We start from the raw sequence: 24,905 nt of genomic DNA on the forward strand, positions 1-24,905 counted from the left end.
TGGAACGCAGATAAACTATATTTCGAAGAATTTTCATCTCCACTAAAATAAATCCCGAACTCAATGGGTAAACTTTTGTTCCGATCTTTTGTGGAATTGGAATGAAAAAACAAACTTTTTTCTTCCCTTGCTCCCAGGTTATACTGCTATCGTTTAGATCACGGAAATCCACTTAAAAATGCCATCCCCCAACGGGAACCGAAAGCTTGCGTTATTCTACGGAATGGTATTATTATCGACTAGCTGGGAATGAATCCAACAGAAGACCAAATTCGAAAAATATTTCCCCATTTTATCATCCGAAAGGAAAAAATATTGTTCGATTTTTCCCAATCAGATTTATCCTTTTTGTCCCGGGGTATGGGTGCAGTATAATCTCGACATGTCGTGTTTTTGCTCCGCCACTCGCAATACTCCGCGGATGTGGACTTCATCTTGAATGTTTTGTGTAGCAGAACTACAACTAGGATAGGAGATAAAAAAAACTTTCCACAGGAATATGTTTGCTCAGCGGGACAAACGGGCAGGCGGAGGACCAACTAACACATTGTGATTATATAGAACTGTGAAAAGATAGTCAGTCAATCCGGAAGCGGTTTTGCCACAGATTCTTATTTTCTTTCTGATTGGAAGAGCAGTATTTTCCATTTCAAGAGTTGCAGATGTTTTTTCGTTGTCTTTTTTCGATAAATTGAACTAGTTTTTCTAACCCCACGACTGGCGGCGATTGTAGTAAATCGGTGCTTCTCCAGATCATCAAACCAAGCAAGCACCGAGGAAAAGATAAATTTTCAATTTACTACACGACCACAGTAGGCGTGGCTGAGTGAGATACTTTTTTGTTGTTGTTGCGTGTTTTTTTTTTGTTTCCAAGTGCTATCAAAGGTCGTCTATTCAATGGGAAGTCATTGCTTGCCTTCGGCGAAACGATAGCCATCTGGACAAGCTCTCTACTGGGTGATATTTCGTGTCGTGTTCGGTGATGTACTCGTGACCAGAAAGTAGGGAAGAAAAATACTAGCTATAAACGAACAGGTTTTTGTTACAGCTTGGGTGATTGCAAACCAACATTTCTTTCGTGCAAGATTGTCGATTTCCATCAATCTGGTTCAATCGATTATTTAAATCAGTTACACTGGATAAAAATTCCCGAAGAAGTTGAGGTCACCTCCAGTTGCAGAATTCGTGAAATTTACGTAATAATTAGCACAACCGAGATGATTACACTTGTCGTGTCCATACTGACATTTGTAATAAAATCATTTGTCTAATACTGACATGAATTATTTATTATTTATATTTATTAGAACAATTTCTAAGGTAGTTTTTTAGTTGAATGCTTCATAATATCTGGCACTTTCGGTACCGAAATCGGGATACCCGATTAGAGTTCGTGTGGTCATCAACTTAGAATATTGAAGAAAAAAAAAACTTAGAATATCTATGCGCCAGAGGAATTTGAGATATCAGCTCAAATTTACATCCTCTATTACAGCAATCCATCAAATTTACTGACTTTCACTCTTCACCATGTAACTCCGAAACCGGAAGGCGGATTCATATGAAAGTGAAAAAAAAATCGTGCCTTCCATTTGTAGCAAAGTTTATGAGTATCACGACAGTCATCTCAGATCGCTCAGAAGTAAGTGCATATTTTAATCACATTCCATCTCACACAGCCATCATCAGAATATTAACCGAAAAGAGAAGGAAAATCAGCATCTTAACTTTTTTTAAGCCATATGTATTTTTGTAAACTAGTTAGAAGAAACAATATTTAATCTAAACTTAATTAGTCTCCCTTTAAAATTTTCAAAGTTAAAGCTGAAAAAGTTTAAAGTTTCGAAATTTCAAGCTTATGATAAAAATAGTCTTTTAACATCAGAATATGAATCCATATCTCGAAAGCAATAAAATTTCAATCAAAATTAAATTTTAAATAAAAAATGTATATCAGCAAATTTGTGCGCAATAATTAGCTTGACAACTCTTCTAAAGACAACTTTCTCGTAGAACCGTCACAAATTAATAGCGAAAAAGCGGTGGGTGGGTAATGCAACAGACATAACTAGAGGGCGTGAATACAAATAGAACTGGTATAAATCTGTTGGAATATTTTATTGGTTCTAAAAACAACCGATTTGCGAAAATTATCCAATGTTTACAACAGTTAAGTATTTTTTGCCATGCCCTATTTATGTACACTTAAACCTACATTCTGAACTAGGATTCATGAACTGATACTGAATTCTAGAACTAAGTACGGATTTTTGGACAGGCCAAGGAATTCAGATGAAAAATTCCGGTTCGAAATCCAAATCAAAAATCCAATTCATGAAATTAGTTTCAGAGGAACAGAACTGAATTTTAGAGTGCAGGCTCCGATTTTAGTTCTAGAACCTGTTTTAATCCACCTAGTGGCGTAATGGTGCCTTTCTCATATCTTTCATAACATCATGAATAATAATGTGAAATTTGAAATAACAACTGTTCCTTGAATAGAAACAGGAAGGTTTGTTCGAACTTATTCTAACAAAACCGGAAGTAGTATCTACAACAAATTTAAGAATTCCGTATGAAACTGTAAGACTTTTCCTTTGTACCAATAAGTTTGTGAAAAACGATTTGGCCATCTTGAAGAAAAGTGAGTGAGATCTTTTTTGCAGTTTTCCAACACTTCCGAAACCGGATTCAGATGTCCGGAATAGCTGAAGTTGGTTTGTTTTCCAAACACAAACTGGAACAGTATTGAACCTAGTTAAACCTTGACTGACTATTTCATCGATTTATTAATTTTTAGTTTGACGTAAAGCCGCCATGACTAAGTTCAGTTTTTGCAATGACTGAGCGGAAATATATATTGGAGAAGCCAAGTCCTACTCAATGCTTGATCGAAGGAATAGGTATAAAGCGAGAGGACTAGTGTTTGATGGACAGAGAAGATGTTTAGATGTAAGGTATCGGTCGGGTGACGGCTGTGTGGGTGCAAAGGAGTTTATAATAACTAATGTATAGTATGCCATGACAAATTGCGGTAGACATCATTGCACCAGGTCAAGCGAGCTGTAACAGAATTGCTTTGCACATTTCACCACGAACAACCTTACAGGTAAGAAGTGTACCGCTCTGGGTGATTCCGTTTCCGATTAATAGTTATAAAATGCACAATGGCGATCCTGCCAGGAGTTGCAATTCGAATAGCAAAATTATTCAAAACGGAAACGGAATCACCTAAAGCAACAGAAAATTATTCAAATAATTGGCACAAAGATTTTCATTTTCAAATGAAAAAAAAAGCGTCGGTGGAGATTACGTAACGTTGAAAATAACTGGAACAAGCGGATCATTATGGTCGCGCATCATAAGCGGACCAGGAAGGTCGCGCATCATAAGCGGACCAAGAAGGTCGCGCATCAAAGCGGACCAGGAAGGTCGCGCATCAAAGCGGACCAGGAAGGTCGCGCATCAAAGCGGACCAGGAAGGTCGCGCAATAAAATACATTAAAAAAAAATGTTGACGATTTTTTTTTTTTTAATTGAAAAAGGCGGATTCATAAAATCGCGCATCACATAGCGGATCTGGATGGTCGCGCAAATATTCAAATGTAAACGAGCGAACCGAAAACGTCGCGCACAAAGAGAGCAGGCAACGTGGCCGTGCAAATGAAAAAAAAAAAGAAAAAAATAATGAGCAGATTTTCAATAATCGCGCATCGTAAAGCGGATCGTTAGATCGCGTACATTTCAGTTATAAGTTATCTCACGCATATATTTTTGTGTATAATTCCAGACCACAAAAAAGGCGTTAAACTAAAGTAATATGGCAAACGACGGAAAATATGTCCGATTGGGCAACTCAAAATATATACCAATATTCGGCTACAATCGCACTATCTGGTACGCAGATTTTCTCGTTCAATTGTGAAAAGAAAATGGCCGAAGAGAAAATGAAATGAATGAAAAAGCGGATCACTATGGTCGCGCATTATAAGCGGACCAGGAAGGTCGCGCAATTTTAATAAAAATGGCGGATTCTCGAAATCGCGCATCACAGAGCGGACCAGGAATGTCGCGCAAATATTTAAATTTAAATAAGCGGACCGGAATCGTCGCGCACAAAAGGAAGCAGGCAACGTGGCCGTGCAAATAAAAAAAAGAGCGGATTTGAATAATCGTGCATTGCAAAGCGGATTTTGAGATCGCGCACATTTGCTTCGTAAGTAATCTTACGCGCATATTTTTGCGTGCAATTCCAGACCACAAAAAAAAAGTGTTAAAAGCAAGATATATGGAGAATAACGGAAAATATGTCCGATGGGTCAGCGGTACGAGCAATGCAGAGAATCAGACGACATTTGACGCATCTGTTGATCAGACTGACGAGGAGTCAACGATTTCAGTAACGCCGTGCAGTTTGAGCATGTTATGCTTCAGGTAGTGAAATCGAACTCGAAAACATGTTGACAATGATTTAGAAAATGTACAAACAAATAATGTAGGAGTTTAGCTTCGCCATCATGATACACCACACACAAAAAAAATTGAATTTTACAGGTGTACTCATAAAGACCTGGGAAATTTCATTTGTAATGGCTTAATTTTTTTTCTATAAGTACGTTTATTTAATAGGTAATATGCTTAAGTTTTTCTTCGCCGTGGCATCCACAATACATAGTACTTTAAACGTAATACATTTCGAATATCATATTAGTATGTTTTTATCAAGCGATTTACTATTACTGGGACATTGGATAGTCTACCTCGGGTACGCAAGAAATTTATTAGTTGAGATCTGACATCACGATACTCCACGCATGTCCAAACGACATGATCAATATCGCGATAACCTTCGCCATAAGCACAATGATTAGTCTAGGAAAGTCCAATTCGAAGGAGATGTGTAGTGATTGGACATGAGTCTGGATATCACACGAATGAAGTCCCTACTCACATTCAGTCCCCTGAACCATGCCTTTGTCGATATTTTAGGAATAATTGAGTGCATCCACCGACCCAGATAATCTATATCCCAAGAAGCTTGCTGGCAAGTGTTCTTTGGCGGGACGCGCTATATAATTCGTTGAAAGCAATTGGTCTCTCATGAGTTTCACCCTCAAAAGCACCACGTTTGGACAAACTCTTTCATTGCCTAGAATGGAACAATGAACCGGGAGCCAAAACTAAAGTGATTTGATAATTATTATTCAATATGTCGTTCAGACACTGTTTTATTTTGCCCAAGAAAAATGATTCATTTTTGCCAGCAGCGTTTGAGCGAATGGCTTCAATTGCACTCAGACTATCTGTGAAAAGAAAATAATGGTTTGGAGATAATGTGACGATTACACTCAAACTATAATGAACTGCTGCTAACTCTGCTATATAAACAGATGCAGGTTCTTGAAGCCTAAATGAGGCCGAAACATTATTGTTGAACATACCAAACCCTGTCGCTTTTTCAATTCGCGATCCGTCCGTGTAAAACATTTTCTCAGAGTCAATAGGACTGAACTTACTTGAAAATATTTTTGGGATTTCCATCGAGCGTAGGTGTTCCGGAATTCCATGCTGCATGGATGTGTCGAAAAATTAAGTTGAGTCAGGTACATTTAGGAGGCTGTGACGGATAGGAATATATCTTGAAGAGTCGATTTCCTGTAACATATGGATAAAATATACTGTCATGAATCTTGTTTGAGATTGAAACTCAACTAGCCTTTCGAAGTTATTAATAACTAAGGGATTCAGTACCTCACATGCTATTAACAGTCGCGATGAAAGCTCCTAAAAACGATCTTTCAATGGAAGAGCTCCCGCCAGAACTTCAAGACTCATTGTATGTGTCGAATGCATCCAGCCTAAGGCAATTCGCAAACAACGGTACTGAATTCGCTCAAGTTTGATAATATGAGAGTTTGCAGGGGAACGAAAACAAACGCATCCATATTCCATCACTGAAAGTATCGTTGTTTGATACAATTTTATTAGATCTTGCGGATGAGCACCCCACCAAAATCCTGTTTTTTTTTTTTTCGAAGAAAATTTACTTTTTGTTGGCATTTTGTTATCAGATACCTAATGTGTCCTCCCCACGTGCATTTGGAATCAAACCACACTCCGAGGTATTTGAAAGTCAAAACCTGTTGGATAATTCTTCCCATCATATGAAGCTGAAGCTGCGCGGGATCATGCTTTCTTGAAAATACGACCAGCTCCGTTTTTTTCCGCAGAGAATTCGATACCCAGATGAACAGCCCAAACGGACAAGTGATCTAAGGTATCTTGCAATGGTTTTTGCAGTTGTCTTAGTGTACATGGCGTTAGCTGTCAATGTCATTTACGTAACAATTATAGAGGAGCGGACAGAAGCAAAATCAAATATCCATCTGTTCGAGTATTCCTCACTCTCATGTCCTACGTAACGATTCCTCATTCGACTGGTCGTATTGACAAACCTTCGACAAAATGTCTCCAATAGCTGCATTTCTTGGCTCGAAGTATGTTTTTGTACTTGGTTTCTAAAACAAGAATTTTTCAAAATTCTGAAGAGTTCCTCATCCTCGTTTTAAAAACGTTTTGAAAGTATTTTTTTTTTTTCGCGTGTTTAGCACCTGAGCACTCTTTGTCCCACCAAGGGCTTGGAGGCCTTCTGTTAGACGATGGACCAAGAAATCGTTTGGTTTGGGCTTGTTCTGCGGCCTCCAAATAATGGCTTAATATTTTACTAGTTTGATTGTAGTGCATGAATTTTACTAGTTTGATTGTAGTGTGCATTCGGCTAGCGGGTTAGACTGTATGAATACAGATGTGTTCTTCTGTTGCTCAGTCGATCAATGGACGTACTTTGTAATCCGATTATTCTCAGTTCAAGTCACAGCGGTCGCAATCATAACCTTCTTTTTATTTCAATGAATTTCATGTCATGGAATTTTAGGTATAATATTGAATGTTCTTGCACGTAAAATTGCTCCATTTATGTGCATTTGATAAAATATAAAATCACAGGATTTTTTCGAAGTGTGCAGTGTTAATTCTATATCGTGGATCCGAGCGATATACCACTAAGGGATATACTCGATACACCCAGGGATGCCAAAGGTTAAAAAACAAATCTGTGCATTGCGAAAAATCTGAAAACTTGAGTGAAACTGTATGATTACACTGAAACGTTATTCCTTCTCTGACATAAGTTCTCGTATATCGACCTATAAGATTATTTTATTTGTTTTTATTTTGATTTATTAGAAGTAAAGCTAAGAGAACTAGTATTTCATTTTTTTTTTGAGAAGAGGGTGGATGTGTGGGTGCAAAGGAGTTTATAATAACTAATGTATAGTATGCCATGACAAATTGCGGTAGACATCATTGCACCAGGTCAAGCGAGCTGTAACAGAATTGCTTTGCACATTTCACCACGAACAACCTTACAGGTAAGAAGTGTACCGCTCTGGGTGATTCCGTTTCCGATTAATAGTTATAAAATGCACAACGGCCAGGATGTAGACCATGTTCGATGTACGTTGCTACTATGTCTGTTTCGCGTTTTAGAGTGGCTAAAACAAGATCAGAGTGGCGAAATGGTAGCGCGTATGCACGGAATGCATAAGAACGCAGGTTCGAGTCCTGTCTCTGAGCGTATCTTTTTCCAAAAATTCATCTTTTCTGTTAGTTTTTCTTTCACTTGGCTTCTCCAATATATATTTCCGCTCAGTCATTGCAAAAACTGACTATTTCAAGTTTTTTTTCGATTAAACCAAATGAACGAAATCTAACAAAGTGAATTTGCGTTCCTGCTGTTATTATTATTATTATTATTATTATTATTATTATTATTATTACAATTATTATTATTATTATTATTATTATTATTATTATTATTATTATTATTATTATTATTATTATTATTATTATTATTATTATTATTATTATTATTATTATTATTATTATTATTATTATTATTATTATTATTATTATTATTATTATTATTATTATTATTATTATTATTATTGTTATTATTATTATTATTATTATTATTATTATTATTATTATTATTGTTATTGTTATAACTGACACAGCTACAACCACGGGTACGGTATTACAGCACTACTATCTGTGAAAATTAAATTCACATTGCGAAGGTTGAAATTCCGACGTATGTTTATTGTTTCAAATAAATAATTTCAATTTACTGACATTCTTTTCGGTTTTATCATAGAATAGAGAAAATTTTTATCAACCGCAGCACCATCTTTTACCAATATCACACACTAGTAGCAGACATACCCGTTTCGTTTCGTTTTCTTTATAGCGCGTACGAAATAGAACGAAGCACGCATCGTTTGTGTTGTGTTTTCTTCTTCCACATTGCACGTACCGGTGTTGTACATATTGTCCTTCAATATGGCGGTTTAAACACTTTGACTTCGACCTATAACTGCGGAACCGGAAATCAGATCCGGATGAAATTTCACATTAGCGTTTGAGACAATGTGAGCTTTATTTTAAACCAAGATTTGTGAAAAATCGGTTCAAGCATCACTGAGAAATCGAAATTATATGCCCACAAACTAACAAGTACTGCAAACTAGATGAATTTATCTGTCAGTTTTATGGAACTTGAACTTGATTTTGACCATCGTTCGTGAAAAAATACTCAACTCACTTACACACTTATCACGCTTTGGTTCCGGAACCGGAAGTCGGATCCTTACAAAACGTAAGATACTATAAGACCATTCATTAGAATTTTAGTTTGTGAAAATCGGTTAAGCCGTTTCCGTGGAAATACATTTTTCCTCTTATTTTGCATATGGCCCTGTAGCTCCGGAACTGAAAGTCGGATCCATATGAAATTAAGTTTGTGCAAATACATACACACACGGACGGACACATACACAGACATTCACTCAATCCGTCGAGCTGAGTCGAATGGCATACGACATTCGCCTTCCGGGCCTCGGTTAAAAAGTCGGTTTTCACAGTGATTGCAGAACCTTTCTATATGAGAAAGGCAAACTTAATTCAGTTCCAAATTCTAGTTTTGTGCCAAGCATGCACTGCCCATACTCGCATATCAGTCCCATATCGATTTTCGCCAATATTGAGTTAGCTTGAGGAATGAAATTTATCATCAATATACTCTCAGAAATTGCAATAAAAGTTAAGGGTTTGTTCAGTAAAATGTAAAAAAAATATCAACTCATGTCTGTCCCATATGCAAAGTACCCGCATATGAGTCCCATTCAGTGCAAATTTCAATCACTTCATTTGTTGCAACATTTGAATAGCAAAAGTGTATTACCGATATTTCATGTAATAATACCATGACTTAGCATTAAGTAGCACAATAAATAAAAAAATTCGGAAATAAAATTTTAATCGTCTTTATCTCGACATGCCGATTTTTAATATGGGCAGTGCAGTAGAATTGAATTTTTGAAATTCAGGAATAAATTATGAAACTAAATTCAGAAATTGAATTATGGTTCATATATCCAAAACTAAGTTCAATCTAACAATTAGTTGCAGAATTCAGATCTAAAGTTCAGATCCGAAATTTTGTTGAAGAATTTTTTATGTTGAAATCCTAAATCAGAGTTCTAGGTTCGAATTCCGTACATAAATCAAGGAACTAAATTCAATTCGAAAATTTAGTTTTGAAGCCAGTTCTAAAAATTTAGTTCCAGAATCCAGAATTAGGATTCAACTCCAGAGTCTTAATTTTCAAATTGCGAACCTGTTATTCTGAAACTGAACTCTTAAACTAAATTTCAAACCTGCAATTGAGTCCAGAATCCAGGCGAGCAAACCCATTAGAAGAGCATTTTGGATATTAATTGAATGACAGTCTTGAACAACGTGCACAAGTGTGTCTTCCTCATATTAGTCAATTAAGGCCATCGTCCAGGTATCATGTTCGCGGGCGGTTTTAGGAAATTTTCGATGGAAATTTTGAAAAATTTGACAAACCCAAAAACATACAGACCTTTAAAAAACTTTTGTCTATCTGCAGGGCAAAAATGGCTGAAAATTCGGAGGATTTTCCGAGTCTTATCAATGATAGCTCTGGAAAATTAGTGTTTTTGTGATCTTTCACAATTATCTGGAAAAATAATGCGATGGCATAATTTTTATTTTTCAAATAAACCTTATGATGGTTACAAAGATTATATTCGGACACATTTTTTGAAAAACCTTTTTACGCTTTTATAGAAAATCAACGAATTTAAAAAATTTCAACGAAATCGGTTATATGAAATTCGTTGATTTTCCATGAAAAGCGTGAAAAGGTTTTCCAAAAATGTGTCCGAATGTGATCCTTGTAGCCAGCATAAGGTTTATGTATGTATGTTTTTGAATTAGAATATTTTTCAAAATTTCCATCGAAAATTTCCTAAAATCACCCGCGCGCATGGTACTTGGACGATGGCCTTAAAAAGCACTTATTGTTTATAATTAATTACTGAAAATATTGCATATTGCTATGCGTCGGTTTTTGCACGATACTCTTTATGCGATGATTCGTTCAATTCAAGCGATAGACATTTTGCGTTCCTTAGTTTGTCATTGAATTTCACCTAAATGCTCGTTCATACCAAACATTCTAGATAACTTCAATGTTGAGTTATTTGTAGTTATCTCATTTCACTGGAATTTTTATTAAACGAACGACCAATATTAGGTTAAAGTCTGGTATAAATAAACGATATATAATCGTAACAATATTTAATAGAGAGATTATTTATTCCTCGCATATTATCCGCTTCGATCCCCTGCCCAATGATCTTTTATTTAAATTTTGTCGTAAATACGACTTACAGAAATATAATTTTTTGACCATATTATCGAAAATGTGGTGAACAATTAATTTAAAAAATTTTCAGTAGTGTGAAATAACCACAAATAATTCAAAATTTAAATTGTTTTTTTAATGTTTGGTATGAACAAGCATTAAAGTGAAACTTGTAGTTCGCTAGTAAAAAAAGTCACTTACTATTTCAATTTGTAACTAAAATGGTCTTTAGCATGATAACAATACTTCATAGCTGATTTCAATTGTGTATCATTTTTTAAGAAAACTGAATAATATTCAAAGAAGGTCTTTTTTATATGGAATTCAAACTGGCTTGTAAGATGTTCACTAAAATATCTAGTTAGTGAAGTGCATATCATATCAGTACATAAGTGAATAATATTTTAGCACTTCTTATGACTTTTGAAGGAATTACAGATACTTTTTGTCCACGCTTGGCTAGTGGACATCAATAATTTATATTATAGAATTCTTAAATTCAGTTTGTGGATATTCTTTCAAATGGCTATACAATTTATATTTTCGAAATGGTTTTGACAAGTAAATCATATTAATTACCAACATTAAATTTAGAATGATGGACATTAAATTTAGATGGCTGAAAATAATTCATTGTGGATTTTTCAGTTCATGGATGAAGTTGAACATTGCATTTTTCATTTTTCATTTTTTCGGTTTGTTTGACCGTCTACTGATAAAAACTATCAATTGGAGAAGATTTGAGGTCGATATAGAAAACTTTTTACGGCTTTTCGCCCTTTTCAGTGATGGTATAAAATTTTTAACACACTTTACCCTATATTTCCGGATCCGGATGAAATTCAGGAGTTACGTATGGGACCACAGGACCTTCCATAAGAATCTAAGTTTGTGAAAATCGGTCGCGCCATCTATGAGAAAAGTTACAACACATATTTTCATTTTTTTTGCACATTTTACCCTATAACTCCGGAACTGGAAGTCGGATCCAAATAATATTCAGGAGTTTTGTATAGGACTACAAGATCGGTTCAGCCATCTCCGAGAAAAGTTAGTGCAACAAAACGTTACATACACACATACGCACATACACACACACTCGGCCTCGGTTCAAAAGTAATTTTTCACAGTGATTGCATGATCTTTCTATATAAGAAAGGCAAACTCAAAATTTATTTTGGTTCAAGGAGATATGTTACCGCTATTTTGTTAATTGAAAATGATATCGCATAAATGGCCACCTGTACTGCCCTTTTTGCAGCGTTTTGGCCAATATATTGGTCGATATAGCGGCGATTTCACGTCGTATGTTGTCCTTGAGTTGAACTATGATTCTTGGCTTATCAGAATATACCTTGGATTTCAAATAGCCCCACGAAAAAAGTCTGGTGGCGTCAAATTGGGTTATCTCGGGGGCCAGTCCGGGGAACGATGGTCGTTTGTTAGTCGAGCTGTATGGCATGTTGCACCGTCCTGTTGAAACCAGTAGCCATTGAAACCATTTTCACGAACGATGGACAGCACAAAATCATTTATCATGGTCTGATTACGACCGCAATTAACAATGTTCGTTGCTCCTTCATCGTATTGGGAAAAATTATCCCAATATCCAAAAACACCTATACCATAAAGGCTGTATCTCAATTAATTGAGGGTTTCTAGTGGTATAGAACCGGCTATTTCGTTTGTTAACTCATCCATTCAATATGAAATGTGCCTCGTCTGACATGACTATTTTTCGCCAAAGGAAGGCCTCGTTCTCAGCGTAAATGCTGAACAATTTCAGCGTGTTCTTTCGGTGTGCACTACTTCATGGTAATTTTTTCTTGGAATGACGCTTCTAACGCGGTATGTCATTAGTCAATCTGACACTTCTGTCAAAAGTGATTGGGTTGTCCGATGCTGACACTTTAAATAGCCCACCCTGTTCTATAATCAAAATTTATGATTGATCACTTTCGATCAAAAGTAAATACCGAACACTTTGAGGCATTCAAAATCACCCTGTTAATAAGATATCAGTTTGTGAACGTTTCAAACTTGCAGAAACTTAGCATCCGAGAGGTTTCTAACTATGTAGCATTGTTTATAATTGGCGGCGTACGATAGCTTGAAGCATTCAATCAAGAGATTTACATCGTTCAAATACAATAGAAATAAATACGGTCCGATATGACTGCCTTGAGGTACACCAAATGTAACATAGAAGGAAGAAGATCTGTGCGTTCCGATTTTGACGGTCATTTTTCGACCTGTTAAATAAGTTTCAAGCCGAGTCTTTGAAATTTCACGATGGAAATTTGGAGATTTATGATTTTTTATTCTGTTCACGCCAAAGTGTAAGTTTCAGTAGACAATTTAAGTGAGCTTTACTGTACACACAACAGAAACCGATTAGTGATAGGATTCGAGCAGTTATACAAGCAGCAGACAGTATTAAAGATTACGATCCATACTTTCCGGTACATCTTACGGTATGTGCTTTCCGGTAGAGTCAAATTGTGTTCCTATAATAATGTACGCAGTCTATAAAAGCGTAGTGCAGATCAGATCCGGGGCGTTTGTATGAACGATCGTGCGATCGTACGATAGTGCGATCGTACGACAGTACGATAGTACGATAAAACGTTAGTATGTCAGTCAGTCCAAGCTTTTGTAGTTATCGTTGTAATAAATACAGTTAGTGTTAAATAGTATCCGCGAGTTTTCTCTTCGTCGCGAGAATCCGAACACTTGTCCGACAAAACCAGAAACGTTAATGTGCGCAAACAATTCAATAACATAATTTTTAAGAAATCGAAAAAAAAATATTTTTATGCCTTAGCCTTAGAATTGCATGAAACGTAGAGATTTTGTGTCATCTAGAAAAAAAATTTTTTTTGAGTCCCAGAAAGTCGATTTTTTCAAAAAAAAATTTGTTGAGATAACAATAAATCTCGACGTTTCATGCAATTTTAAGATTTATGGCATCAAAAAAAATTTTCGATCTCGGAAATTTCATGTACTCCCCCCTATGGTACTATTTCAAGATCGAAAATTTTCAAACTTTAACCGCTGGGCAGAACCCACCCAACTTACCCATGTCCGATTTAGCTCAAATTATGCATGAGGACTTTTTTCGAGATAGTTAACTTTCTGAACGATAGCGCTGTACGAAATTAGAGGTGATCCCAAAATATTGGCACCCTTATATACATTAGAGCGGTAAAAAACAACGTGTTTTGTCGGTTACGTCATTTATACCATTATATCTCTGGAACCAAAAGTCTCAGCCATTTGATCTTTGAACTTGATCAATGGCCCGACAGTTGCTTTCAAGCGAACCCAAGTCTGTTGAAATCGGTTCAGCCATCTCTGAGAAAATTGAGCGCGTAAAAATACAACGCCTTTTGTCGGTTACGTCACTTCTACAATTATATCTCCGGAACCAGAAGTCACAGCCATTTGATCTTTGAACTTGATCAATGGCCCGACAGTAGCTTTCAAACGAACCCAAGTCTGTTAAAATCGGTTCAGCCATCTCTGAGAAAATTGAGCGCGTTCAAATATCTTCGAAAAGTGCACGCACACACACACATTTTCCGATCTCGTCAAACTGAGTCGAATGGTATATAACACTATGGGTCTCCGAGGCTCCGTTCAAAAATTGGTTTTTCCAGCAATTCTAATACCTTTCTATAGAGAAAGACAAAACATGTAAAATTGTTTGATTCGAAAATTACATGGTTTGAAATCAAACAAAATAAAAACAACAAAAGATCGATAGCAACAACGCGACTTGAACCGAGAAATATTAGTTCATAAATCACGCCAGTTAACAGACTGGGTCACAGAAGCTCATATCTGCTTGATGAATAAATGATAAATTTAGACCCATACAGTGGCACTTGATAGGTTGACAAATTGAGTAGTTCTGGATTGTATCGTTTTATAGAATTACGTCACCTGTAAAATTCATAATATTTTTCTGTGTTAACTGTTCGTCGTTTTGTAAACTTACTTACTAGAAAAAGATTTTTAAACGAATAATATTGGGCATTTTCCCTCGAAAAATAAAATATACGAAATTGGTTTTATAATCTTGATCAGACTGTGCCGTCCCCGGTTAGGATCTTTTGATCCTATTCCAAGTCTAAAGCTATTGACTGGTTTGACAACAATAAAACGCAAAAACAAATTTACTCAACCCATTGAAATCCCTTCCATCCTTTCTTAAAGCAGATAGAAATTATGTAATGAGTCAATACGGCAGAGGCAATCTGCCAACGAAGCCCGTTCAGAGATTGTTCGAATGCCACTCGGGAAAAATCCACATTTATGAGGGATATCGGGAAAATTGACGCTTTCCTTCGCCATTGCCGTTCACTTAGCTGCGAACAAACTGTTATGCTTTCCTTTCTCGCCGGGTTGTGACAGTCGGCACATACCGGAAAGAGTGATTTACTTATTCCTGCTCTAGTCGCTTAAAATTTCGAACCGATTCGGCGGCTCCACTTCCGAACGAAAGAAGCTCGATACCCTATCGGCACTTTCGGTTCGCGCGTTGATCCTGATTTAATTGCGAACTCATCGATGAGATTGTTTCCTGCGAAGCCGGCTGCGGAAGATTGCCAGATTGGCTTAACAATGTGATGCTCTCAACTGCCAAACAGTGGAAGAAAATTGAATAACGAAACAGGATTAAAAGAAGATGATGGAATTTGCTCTTCGCATTACGGGGTTTCCCAGCGATGGTGCCTTGCGGATCGCCCGGACGGGACCGGCTGATGACGAAATTCGATGGGAAAATGTTTCAAAATAACTGACATTCCAATTACATTAAGATGATTGGCATCAATTAGGGGATCAGTTCTATGGATCCGTGATGATCCGATGTGATTTTGATTAGCGTCGCGAGGGTCGAATTGAGTGGAAGTGTATTTCTGGTCTCATAGCTCCGTCATTAGTTGGTATTTCAATTTCTGTCTTGTTAAAGTAATAGGCGAGTAATCCCATTTAGATGCGAAATCTTCATAAGGGCTCTCTGACGAACGTTCCTGTGAAAGGAAACAAAACACATTCACATTCAAGGAGCCTCGTAATCTGCTCGGTACAAACCGTTCCGGGAAAAAAATTAGTGAAACTACCGCAATTAGTATCGGACAGAGAAGAAACGATATCAATTGCAAGTATCGCAAATATAAATATTAAAATTTACTGTTGCTCGATTCTGGTGAAGCGGAAAACACCATTCCAGAAGTGGAAAGTGGCTTCGGTATCAATTCCGGGAGAGTGCTTCTGGGTCACCGTCTGCTCTGTTCTGCAAGCAAGAGATCCGAAGGAAATAAACATCTGAAAGTAGAGCAGCAATTTGACGAACCCTGCACGAACACAAAACACACTTACACACACATACACAGCCAAACACATTCTTACACCCAGGCAGATCGGCGGGTAAAAAAATGCTCAGAAGTATTTTGCTCAAATAACGATGAATTCCAAGTATCCGGCCTGTTTAAGGAACTTGGCTGGAGCTGCATATCAAAACCAGAGTATCGATGTTGAACAGGAAAAAATCCATTTTCCGCACCGTTGAAGCGCTTTGCAGTGCCTCGACATCCCGTGGAAGAAGCTGAGGCTGGAGAGCGAAAAAAAATGATATGAAAGCAACCAAACCGACAACGGCACAGAATACGGATATAGGTATCGGAACGAGAGATAGAACATTCCACCCCGGCAGATGCCGGAATCGGTCGCGGACAGCGAACGGAAAATTCCTTTTAGCATTTAATTTTAATGCGAATAAGTTTTTCTTTCTTGGGCTCCCGCGAGAAAAAAGCACCGCGGCAGACGCTTGCAGTTAGTTTGTGTTTTTTTTTTCGTCTTTTTCTGTTTGCTTTCTTCGATGCTTAGCTCTAACGGATTTCAAGATTCGCATTATCCCACGAAAATGGTATGGATATTTTCCGGTTTCAGTTTACCTTTTGCCGGGCTACCGCTATCCCAGGCGATTGTTTTTCACTTGCACTTTTCCTGTCGAGCCAACAGATTCATTTCTTTTCCATCTCTTTTTTTTTTCATTGCAGATCTTCCCACGCTGAAGCTGGAACTCGGGACGAACATGAACCCGGAAGACATCGAGGAAGGAGATGACGTGTACTTTGAATGTAAAGTGAATGCAAATCCTTCTGCATACAAAGTGGTGTGGAAGCATAATGTGAGTACCATTGCCTTTGCGGAAACTATCTATCTATCTATCCGGGGTATTTTCTTCTTCTGCCAGAGCCCCGTCTCAATTGCGATAGAAAGCGATAAAGATGAGGCGCATGGTTTTTATCGAGCGACTGAGTGCTTGCCGAATGGCATGTGATTCAATGGAAGCGGAACGAAATGGGAAAGGGGCGGGTGGGAGATCTGTGGAGTTGGGAATCGCTAAATTTAAAGTAATGTTTTTATCTCTGCCAAGGATTCCAACATCTTCAAAGGTGCTTTTCGTCGAAAGATCTGCTAGAAAGCTGGCACACCGGTGATGGCCTTTAATCGATTTAATGCTTTATTCAGTAGATTTTTTTGAACCTGTTGCATTAGCGGGTTCTTGAGTAGTCAGATTTTCTGGGTATTAAAGTTTATCCAAACAATAGTTTGATGAGTAAAATTTCGATGAACAAAGATCTAAACCAAACCACCGGTTTCAAATAACCCTAATTCTTCTGAGACATCAAACAGAAATAATAATAACCACCTATCTTCACAACAGAAAATGGCACTTTTGTTTGAGGATTTAATTTTTTCAATTTACTAGCAAGAATGTAAACTAACCTCCTCACCAAAATGCATAGCATTTGCAAAACAGATTATGGTCAATTCTTATTTCGGTAGACATGTCAAATTATGTATGTAGAGCAGAGCTGCTATATGTCACTATCAACTAGCAACTTTGCACGATGAAGATTGGAAAGCTTATGTCACTGGACTGCTGCCAATCAGGATCTACAAATCTCCATATATTGAGTGTCTCAGATCCGATATGTCAGAACTTAAATTCTCTTGATATTACACTCACCAGGACGCTCATTGATTGATACTATCTTCATTTCTCCTGTCACTGCTTGGTTACGATGTGACTAAATATTAATTAAACAGAATTATCATTGAATTATATTCATTTAAACCAATAAACTCCGAAATCCGATGACTTTTTGCAAAGAACAATGAACTTTCATTGATTTTGTTCTCTTCAACAGGGAATAGAGGAATGAGAAAGAAAACAAAAAAGTCGCCTGTCTTTGACCGAGTATACTTCTACTTGGTCATAGAACCTACGAGTATCTCATTCAGAGCTTAAAATTGTCACGCATTTTCAATGAAAGAAACCATTCCAAAAAACCTCATTTTCAATATTTTTCTGTCTCATTCGTAAATGACCGAACAAACGAAGAGAGACGAAGCATTTTCGTTTCATATTGAAGAAATGAGAGAGTATAATTGTATCACTCTTTGCTCTATGACAAGACGAAACCAAACTACCGTCTGCAGGGAGCATCAGCAGAATTTCAATTCTAATTCCTTCATCGATGTATTGATAATCTATGACGCTTGGCTATAACGAGTGACTAAAATATGACAAATCGAAGTAATTACATCCCAGAACCTCTTTGGAAACCAAAACTACTACAAATTCGAGCACCAACAGGTAAAAGTAATAGTGAAACCTTTTTCTGTCATTTTCGATTCTCATAGTTTCGGTTGAAAACAACAAATGACTGAAAGGGCAAATGAAAGAAAGAACACAATTTTGCAAGCGAAGCTGAGAGTGACATTAATTTCTCGTCATTCTCGTCGTCTAATTTGAGTCAATGAAAATGACATTTATTGGCTCTGATCTCATTCGACAGTCACTTGCACCGTACCGATTACAGTTGACGATGATTTTAGTCATTCTGTCAAGGTCATTTGACATGATTGACAAATTGCAACTCTGATGTAGAGTTTGGAAAAAATACGATTTTTAGACAGTGATATTTTTTTATTGAAAGATGGCTTTTTGGTCAATGTTTCTATACAAAATATTTATTTTGCGTTAAAAGCCGACGTTTCGAAGGAATATCCCTTCATCTTCAGGGCAAAAACGACAACAAATATTTTTCGTCAAGTGGATTGGAACATTTAAAATGATCAAAAACAGGAACGTTCCAATCCACTTGACGAAAAATATTTGTTGTCGTTTTTGCCCTGAAGATGAAGGGATATTCCTTCGAAACGTCGGCTTTTAACGCAAAATAAATATTTTGTATAGAAACATTGACCAAAAAGCCATCTTTCAATAAATTACAACAAAGTGGTCGTACCGTCTTCACAGTGATATTTTTTGAGATTAATATTATGGGGATCGAGCTAATTCAGATTACACTATGAAATATTGTTTTTGTGAATTTCATTACGATCGAAGTATCAGACCCTGCGATGCGTATGCACAGGACAATACCAAGAAATGGTGTTGACCGACCGAAAAGCGAAGGTGCGCAACCTAGTAGAGATGTCACCAGGATTGGTACTGAGCAAACACGACATATTTTGTGCAATATTCTGCAAAAGATGGAAATATCCTGCCGCCGGGTATTGGTCATGCTAACTCCAAACTTAAAACATGAACGCAAGCTCTCTTCGGAAGCGTAATTGTGCATGCCGATGAAAAATCATGTTGAATTTTGTCATCGATTGTTAACTGTTGATGAAATCTGTTTCCACTGATACCCTTCATAGACCGTAATAAATACTCGGCAAAGGACTTCACACCCCCGTATTCGCTTTCTGGGAGAACCCATAAAAAGTCAACTGACTCGATTAGATCATCTACACTGCGAAAGGGTACGGACCTTCTGTAAAATTAACTTTTGGAAAAGATCAGAATGTAGTTGAAAAAAATAAAACTTCTAGACTTACTGCACAGCTATTGGAATACTTTATGTTCAAAATTGGCGCAGACAGAATTAATTTTTTTCTTGGATTTTAGTACAGTTCCTTTATTAAAAACGTGTTTAATCAACCTAGTAGTGAGATGATACCTTTTTTATCAATCCCCATGTATTTTTTGCATGAATATTCTTCGGTGTCGTCTAATGCCCGTCGTTTAAAGTGGCAATTACAGATTTTAATCACTCATTACTCTGTAATGTTGAAACTGCAAATCGGATCGAATTTGAATCTGAATGTTTAACAATCGATTAAACATTCCATGATATGTTGAAGTAATTTCCACTTTAGTGTTTGGGGTAATTTAAGGTACTTCCAGAGCCGGTATTCAGGAACCAGCATAAGCCAAACCGATTCGTATGGCTATATGGAATCAATAATCAGAACAAATTAGCTCAAATGGCACGTTCCCCTTGATAATTGGAGATTTGTGCCTTGCCATCAATTTGTTTTTAGCATCATTTTCCCGATATATAAGAGGGAAGGATTGAAAGGAAATGGCAAGGGTTGGACTAGGAGGATAGGAAAAATTAACAACACAAAAACACATAAAAGCAGAAGTAAAATCTGAACCTCAACGAGGTCCCAAGCAGTCTGTTGTTAATAAAACCTTGGAAATGCTTGCTTGGAAAAATGCAGTAGACACTTTGACGTTTTCAGATTTTTTTTTTTTTTTTTTTTTTTTTTGTTTCAATTATAGAGGTTTTAACACCTTAAGGTCATTCACCTCTTCGGACCAGAAAATCTTTCTGATCCTATGTGCGGGGTTGGGAATCGAACCCAGGTGGGCTGCGTGATAGGCATCGACTATCCCATCACGCTATACCCGTCCCCATACGTTTTCAGATTTAAATCTGGTAAAAATGCTTTTGTCTGAGCGCAAGTTTGCAAGCTGCGCCAGTAGCTGGCATGTTTGGATGCAGCCCAAGAACGAATCTTGTGCTTCATCCAACAAGTTGAAAGTGGTAAAGCTGGTTCAGGACCAACGAAATCATTCGTTGCACCAACTCTAGCCAACCCCTCAGCCCATTCATTTCCAGTAATACCAGAATGGCCGGGTACCCATAAGAAGTAAACAGCATTTGAAATGCTGAGGTCTTCAATTTGAGTTCGACATGCGATCACTAGATTCGACCGTGAACCATTCGAACTGAGTGCTTTTAAGGCTGCCTGACTGTCGGAACAAAAATAAATACGTTTACCACAAATCCTCTGCTGAAGTGCCGATTGTACTCCACACAGAATCGCGTAGATTTCTGCTTGGAACACAGTACAGTATCTACCAAGTGAATGAGACTGTTCCAACCTCATTTCATGACAGTAGACACCAGCACCAGCACGACCATTCAACATAGAACCGTCCGTATAACAAACTATGTGTTCATCAAGTTGTCGTTCCAAATAACCAGACAACCATTCCTCACGAAGATGATAGCTCACATGGAATGTTTTGAAAGGAAAACTGCATGTGAGAGCGAGTAAATACTCATCCCAGGTAACCATTTGAGACCACAAGCGAGTGTGGCTAGTAGCATAATCTAATGGGTTACTGTTCCAAAGCCCTGTAACCTTAAGACGGTATGCACAAGATCATGCTTCTTGTTTTAGGAACACATGTAGTGGTTTAATGCACAGTAGCGCCTCTAGAGCAGCAGTAGGAGTTGTCGTGAATGCTCCTGTCATCGCCATTAGGACCATCCTTTGGAGATGATTTAGCTTCGACTGAACTGTCGCGACTTCTCCTTTCTGCCACCATACAAGACAACCATATGCTAAAATTGGTCTAACAATAGTTGTGTAGATCCAATGAATATATCTGGGTTTGAGTCCCCATGATTTTCCAAAAGCTCGTCTGCATTGGCCGAAAGCCATGCAAGCTCTTTTAATCCTGAAGTCAATGTGAGCAGACCAATTCAGTTTTGAGTCAAGAATAACTCCGACGTATTTAACTTGATCGACCACAGTGACCCCTGAACCAAAGAACTGCAACGGACGAGCTCCTGTAATTATCCTACGATGAGTGAAAAGCACCATTGATGTTTTGCCCGGATTTACAGACAATCCAACCTGACAACACCATTGTTCAACAGATCGCAGGGCTTGCTGCATTAAATCAAAGAGAGTGTTAATGCTTATACCGGTCATCAATATATGATAATCGTCGGCAAAACCATAAGTCGGAAATCCAAGGTTATTAAGTTTCCTTAACAAACCATCAGCGACTAGGTTCCATAAAAGTGGGGATAGTACACCACCTTGAGGACACCCACAGACACTCAGCTTTCTAATCTCTGCTTGCCGAAGCGATGAGCAAAGAAGTCGATTGCTAAGCATTGCGTGTATCCAATTTGTGATACTTGAAGGTATGCCATGACCACGGGCTGCTTCCAGAATTGAATTGAAAGACACATTATCAAAGGCACCTTCAATATCTAGGAAAACTCCCAAGCAAGATTGCTTTTGTGAGAAAGCTTTTTCAATGTTGTACACAACATCACGTAACAGGGTTGTAGTGGACTTTCCACGCTGGTAAGCATGTTGCATTCCATGTAGCGATTGCACGCCCAAACTAACATTCCTGATATAGTGATCGACTATGCGTTCCACTGTTTTAAGAAGAAAAGAACTAAGACTGATAGGCCTGAAACTCTTCGCTTCCTCATAAGTGTCGCGACCGCCTTTGGGAATAAATTTGACAATTATTTCCTGCCAAGCTCTTGGAATATATCCAGTCGCAAGACTAAAAGTAAGTATTTTCTTCAAAACATGTTTGAAATGTCCATACCCTTTCTGCAATAACACTGGGAAAACTCCATCCTTTCCAGGAGACTTGTACGGAGCAAAACTCTCAACTGCCCATTTGACCGATTCAATCGTCACAACGCTTCGAGCAAGGGCCCAAGAATCGTAACTACCTGAAAAAGTCTCGGGAAGAGCTGTCGGTGATGGATCCATACATCCTCGAAAGTGAGTGTTAAAAAGATATTGATGTACATCACCTTCATCAGACAAGTGTTCACCATCTGAAGTTCTTAAGAAACTGACATTAAAGTCCTTATTGGGGTTTCAATTGTTGGTTGGTACTTGTAAAATCTAGTCGCCAAGCCCTCTTCATAGAGGTCCCAATTTGTAGATTTGGGATTACGATATGTGATAATATCAAATTTAACGTTTGAATGATCAAAGAAGATGTGCTTAAGATCAGACAACGGAGGTTCGAGCTCATCGGAGACGAGCCAATTTACCAACTCATGCGAAATTCTATCAGAGCAGAGAGTTACGTCCAAAACCTTCTCTCTTCCAGATCTCGCAAAAGTAGGACGATATCCTGCATTGACTATGTGCAGGTTTGTACTGCTCACAAATTCCATCATACCAGAGCCTCTCGAATTTATATCTGTGCTGCCCCAAATGATATGGTGAGCATTTATGTCACTGCCGATTACAAGCGGTAAATCTCTTTTGCAGCAGTATGATACAACCTGTTTGAAGTCATCGCTTGGCGAAGGTTGGTTATGCGGTAAATATGCCGAACAATAGACATATTTCCTGTCTATGCCATCAATAGTCATACCAACTGTGACAGCACAAATATCCCGAGTTGTGAACTCCGATATGAGAGAAACATCGAGAGCACTATTTGCAAGTATGCATGCTCGAGGCATTTCACGTGGATTAGTCATACCGGTCTTGTTGAAGACAATAAAGACTGGGTTTAACAATTTTCCAGCGTAGAAGTTTCCCTTTTGGAAATATGGTTCTTGAACCAAAGCTATAGAAGCTTTACCTACTTGCAGAAGTCTGGATAGATTCATAGTTGCTGTACGTTTATGCTGAAGATTGATTTGTGCCACTCTAACCATTATCAAGTAGAGTAACGAACACTCCACCTCCAACACTAACCGTACAACAACGAGAAGAAACCAAATATATTGGCTTATAATCGCCTATAGCGAACCATGTACGGATTTTATTAAATGTTTTAATCATTTAAATCCCACGAGTTGCGAAGAAAGAAGTCGTCCACTGTGCCAGAACTTCGCTTGACACAGTAAGGGAAAAAACCCAAGATATTCCGTTCACGACTGCATTGTTTAACCTCCTGCAGCCATTCATTCATCGGCACGGAAAAACACCTTGACTTAGGAGTTCCTATTTTTGTGGCCTTTTACGACATGGAACAGGAAACCAGTGGATCAATTCTTTGTAGAAAATAATTCCGCCGTGGAACGTATCGTTATTCTTAACCAGTTTAGAAAACCGCTACCGACACTACACGGCTATCTAGGCTGCTCAGAGAGGTGGAAGTTGACATTGATGGTCAACTTCCATGGATGGCCGAGCAGCCATTCACAAAAAAGTTAGAACAAAAAAAATGATTTTTCAGGAACCACTCTACTTTTACTCGGGAAAAATGATGTAACTCGATCAAATGAAAAGCTAGAGAGGTGCTTTTTTCAGTAAAGTTGCTCAAAATAATACTTCCTACAACTTTATTGCACAACAAAATCATTTTTGAGTTCAATTAAGAAAGTTAGAGTTCAGATTTCAATCTAAATAAGGATCACCCTAGTAAATTTTTTCATCAAAAGGAGCGCCGTTTGATTGTAAACAACTTTTGTGAAGACGCCAACTACAAAATGCTAATATTTAATAGTGAAAATATTTCTGTCACGTTAATTCCCCATTCCGGACCACTGTGCACTGTTCGGAGTGTTCTCCGGGTGCTTGAATGATTCAAATTTTATTTATTTTTAAAAATGAATTTCGAGTAGTTTAAAGTTTAATGAATTTCCGCATAAAATCGCGTTTATATGTGGTTTCATCACAGTTTTAACTCGTTATTACTTAATCTCATTATCAATCGGCGATTCCTTGTTACTTTTCGTAGAAGTTTTGCAAAGAATTTGCAAAAATTTTCGGTTTATTCTAATCGAAAAACAGACAAACCTTCTTAACAAACGAATGCAATGTTAATAGTGTTCATGTTTTCAGTTAAGACAAGCCAACCGTAATTTATTTTCTCATTTTTTGAATAAATATTTTACCCCGATGATTCAGTAAAAGCAGTTTGAAATGGTTTCTACTAAAAAACTACTTCCATGCAACAACTGTTCTACATGCATAATAAGAGTAACGTACGGTTTCATGCTGGTAACTT

At 37.5% G+C, this 24,905-nt stretch overlaps 1 protein-coding gene across 5 annotated transcripts in view; it reads left to right on the forward strand.

Moving 5' to 3' along the window:
* Positions 1–24,905, forward strand: part of LOC131427224 (synaptogenesis protein syg-2) — a 957,395-nt gene that overhangs the window by 584,848 nt on the left and 347,642 nt on the right. For all 5 annotated transcript variants that reach the window (XM_058590216.1, XM_058590219.1, XM_058590218.1 and 2 more), the window contains one exon: positions 16,858–16,988. In XM_058590216.1, the coding sequence (XP_058446199.1) occupies positions 16,858–16,988 (131 nt within the window). The remainder of the gene's footprint in view (positions 1–16,857; positions 16,989–24,905) is intronic.

Source organism: Malaya genurostris, chromosome 2 (assembly GCF_030247185.1).
Source record: "Malaya genurostris strain Urasoe2022 chromosome 2, Malgen_1.1, whole genome shotgun sequence".
Lineage (NCBI taxonomy): Eukaryota > Metazoa > Arthropoda > Insecta > Diptera > Culicidae > Malaya > Malaya genurostris.